Below are 3849 nucleotides of genomic sequence, written 5' to 3' on the forward strand. Positions count from 1 at the left end.
TTGGAAGTTTGGCAAAATAATATCCCAGACAGAGCTATAAGCCATGAATCTACTAAGGTGAAAATAATCTTACTTTCAAGAAAGAGTCTACACCTGAAATGTTGTGAATGAGATGGAGAGAATTGTGAGATAAATGTAGAGAGATGGAGAGGACCTAGAATATATGAGAATTACGTAAGAACAGGGAATTAATGTTTTATGTTAACTGTTATTGGAATTCATCTCAGAAATCAATATACGATTAACAATGACTGATGTGAAAGTATAGGATTCTCAGGCACATAACTGTGAGCTAGGAGACCAGGGAGAGACAGTTGCATTCTCCTGGTAAAAATGGTGGTGACTTAGAAACTAATGAATGAAGTAGATAGATACACATTCGCAAGGTAGAACCATTTGGAGAGAAGTCCTGTTGGATCTGACTTCGGCTAGTTGCTTGATCTTGGCTTTATTAATGTCTTTCTGAGACTCGCTTTCACTCCATCAAATTTATCCTTCTCAGGAGAGAAAGAATTGTGGGGTTGGGGGGAGGGGGTGAAAATGCACACAACTGTGGTGTAAAATACCAGAATGACAAGGGCACTCAAACTAAAATCATCATTATCAAATTAAAATCATCATTATTCTACTTTGTATGATTACCTCTTTGATCCTCTATCTTATCCACAATAAACTAGGCTGAAAGCACCTCCCTTTTAGACTTTGTGTAAGCATGAGAACAGTTTGAAAATGTGAAAGCCTGGGCTGGTCACTTAACTCACTTGGTTGGAGCACAGTGTTGCAAGACCAAGATCTGACCTTGAAGACAGACTTTGAAATAACACAAGCAGACAAAAGAAAAGAAAAAAGTATTTTTACCAGCCAGACACCAAAAAAATCAAAAAAACGTGAAAGCACTCCCTCCTCACAACACACATAGATACTAGAGTAGAGAAAGTGCTGAAGACATGGTGTAAAACTGGTCCTCCTCCATTCCCCTCACCCCTACTGTAAATCACATATGCAGATACAGACAGATCCCTGGGAGGCGAACACCAGTATTCTACTGAGTGAGTTCAGATCTTGAACACAGTTGCATTCTCCTGGTAAAAATGGTGGTGACTTAGAAACTAATGAATGAAGTAGATAGATACACATTCGCAAGGTAGAACCATTTGGAGAGAAGTCCTGTTGGATCTGACTTTTGCTAGTTGCTTGATCTTGGCTTTATTAATTTCCTTCTGAGACTCACTTTCACTACATCAAATTTATTCTTCCCAGGAGAGAAAAAAATGTGGGGTTGGGGGAAGGGGATGAAAATGCACACAACTGTGGTGTAAAATACCAGAATGACAAGGGCACTCAAACTAAAATCATCATTATCCTACTTTGTAGGATTACCTCTTTGATCCTCTATCTTATCCACAATAAATCAGGCTAAAAGCACCTCCCTTTTAGACTTTGTGTAAGCATGAGAACAGTTTGAAAATGTGAAAGCCTGGGCTGGTCACTTAACTCACTTGGTTGGAGCACAGTGTTGCAAGACCAAGATCTGACCTTGAAGACAGACTTTGAAATAACACAAGCAGACAAAAGAAAAGAAAAAAGTATTTTTACCAGCCAGACACCAAAAAAATCAAAAAAACGTGAAAGCACTCCCTCCTCACAACACACATAGATACTAGAGTAGAGAAAGTGCTGAAGACATGGTGTAAAACTGGTCCTCCTCCATTCCCCTCACCCCTACTGTAAATCACATATGCAGATACAGACAGATCCCTGGGAGGCGAACACCAGTATTCTATTGAGCGAGTTCGGATCTTGAACTCAGAGACCAGACACAGCACTATCTGCTGGTCGACTTTCCTCCTCATTCACAGAAGGACAAGTAGTGTTGGGGCCAGGCAACAACAACATATGTTCAGCAATAGCTGATGCAGGGGATGGTCTTTTCCCTGTGCCTCCCAGAAAAAGCATAAACCGAACAGGTGCCACATGAGACAACAAAAAGGAACACAGCACATTCTGCAGCCCTCAGTTCACATGCCTCGTCATCATTTCCTGGGTATAGGACACAGACAACTCCATTTCACTTCTTTTGATCTTGATTACACTTTTTTCCTTTTATCAGAGAAATTAATTTTTTTGATTCCAGGGTGCTGTGGATGTCGAGATTGTGAAGCAGATTTTCTCTGCGCTGGTGTCAATCCCAGGGGAAGTCTCTAAATGATTCACACACTACACCTTTGGCTGTGCTGATTTCTCTTAGCTGCCAGAGTCTAGTGAGAGAGAACACTCACACAATAAGTTACATGAAGCAGGTTTACTATTCACAAATAACAAGCAAGAGAGAACAGAAGCTTAGGGATGAGAACGTCACCCACGGCTCAGGAAAGCTCCCCAGGAAGGATGGAGTCTCCCCACTTGCTCTGCAGCTGAGGGAACCCATAAAGCAGCCTGCCCTGGGTTTTATACCCTGGAGAGACAGAAATCACTGGGCTAAAGAATTGCAAAACATCCTGTTCTAGGAAGGACAGGAACAGAACTGGGGTACTCCACACAGTTCCTCTTTATCTCAAGATGTTGTGTTCCCAGCACGTCCTGCAGTTACTATTAGAACTACAAGTGAGAAAGAGGGGACAGCTGTGCCTCCTGCCATCCAGGCACTTGTCCTAAAGAGACATTGTATGCAATTATCTGGCGATCGGTAAGTGGGAGGCAATCCACAACGGGGAGCTGCTATGACTTGCTTCTTATTGGATTAATATCTTCCTTCAGATAACTCCAGCTCCCTGCATGCTCTGATCAGGTTCTCCGTGGTCACCATCCTCCTTACCATCCTCCTTTTCTTCCTCATTCGTCGCTGGTGTCCTGCCAAAAAGAGTAAGTCTCAGGAAGAGGAGTCCAGTGCCATCTGGGCATATGGGGTCAGGATGGGAGTTAGCTGGTGTGTGTTGTCCATTTGCAGGAGATCCCTGGCCCAAGGCAGGAGCCACAGAGTTAGGGCTTCCTAGAGGTAACACCAGAGTCCCTGCCCCTTCCCTCAGCTCACAGATCATTGACTAATTCTCCACTGTATACTCGCAACCAGTGCAGCCTCTGATATCAAAAGGTTCTATGAAAGGGAGAAAGGAGGAAAGAGAATCAATGGGATGGAAGTTCGAATGATTAATGGGCTGGGTTCTTAAACTGAGACAAATAGAATATCTGACTCTGCTGTTGGGCAGCTGAGTAATCTCAACCACACACCACATCTCAAGTGTTCGTATCTATATATGAAATAAGAATCCCAATGTTCCTTCCTAGGTATTTTAATGATTTCTATTTCCTATAGATGCTGCTATGGTGGGCCAAGAACAGTGAATAGGGAGGTAGGTCCTCCACAGCCCACCCTCTTCAATAAAGTTATTCCTGATGAGTCTCCAGCAGTGTATGCACATAACCTCACTCAACATTTCCCTTTATCCAGGACCCTAAAGGAGAAGACCCACAGGAGGTGACATATGCACAGTTGGATCATTGGATTTTCACACGCAAAAAATTCACTCCCAGTTCCCGGAGGCCAGAGGAAACTTCAACAGATACTAGTGTGTATGTGGAACTCACAAAATCCTGAACCCAAATCAAGAGTCGTCTCCTATCCCATGAGAACACATAGAAAGACCTCGAGAAGGTCTTCCATGCACACCATAGATCCTTTCCAAACCCAGCCTGACAGCTGCAATGCAACAACAGCTAGAATCTGAAGAAGTTAAATCTTCATCTTCAGGGTCATCCCTCTTATCAAAACATGAGTCTAAACGTGAATCCTTGCTTACAAGTTTCTATTGCCCCCATTGCCTGCTGGAGAGAAAACAAACTCCTTTGCTT

At 43.0% G+C, this 3849-nt stretch overlaps 1 protein-coding gene across 1 annotated transcript in view; it reads left to right on the forward strand.

The window, feature by feature from the left end:
• The window catches only part of LOC103609568 (killer cell immunoglobulin-like receptor 2DS4), a gene marked incomplete at its 5' end in the record, with an annotated part of 6544 nt that extends 3202 nt beyond the window's left edge, over positions 1-3342 (forward strand). The window contains 2 exons of the mRNA XM_008593873.1: positions 2758-2862; positions 3314-3342. Coding sequence (XP_008592095.1) covers positions 2758-2862; positions 3314-3342 — 134 coding nt within the window. The remainder of the gene's footprint in view (positions 1-2757; positions 2863-3313) is intronic.
• Between the last annotated feature and the right edge of the window lie 507 nt (positions 3343-3849).

The sequence above is a fragment of the Galeopterus variegatus genome, unplaced genomic scaffold, assembly GCF_000696425.1.
Source record: "Galeopterus variegatus unplaced genomic scaffold, G_variegatus-3.0.2 Scaffold9784, whole genome shotgun sequence".
In the NCBI taxonomy this organism is placed as follows: Eukaryota; Metazoa; Chordata; class Mammalia; order Dermoptera; family Cynocephalidae; genus Galeopterus; species Galeopterus variegatus.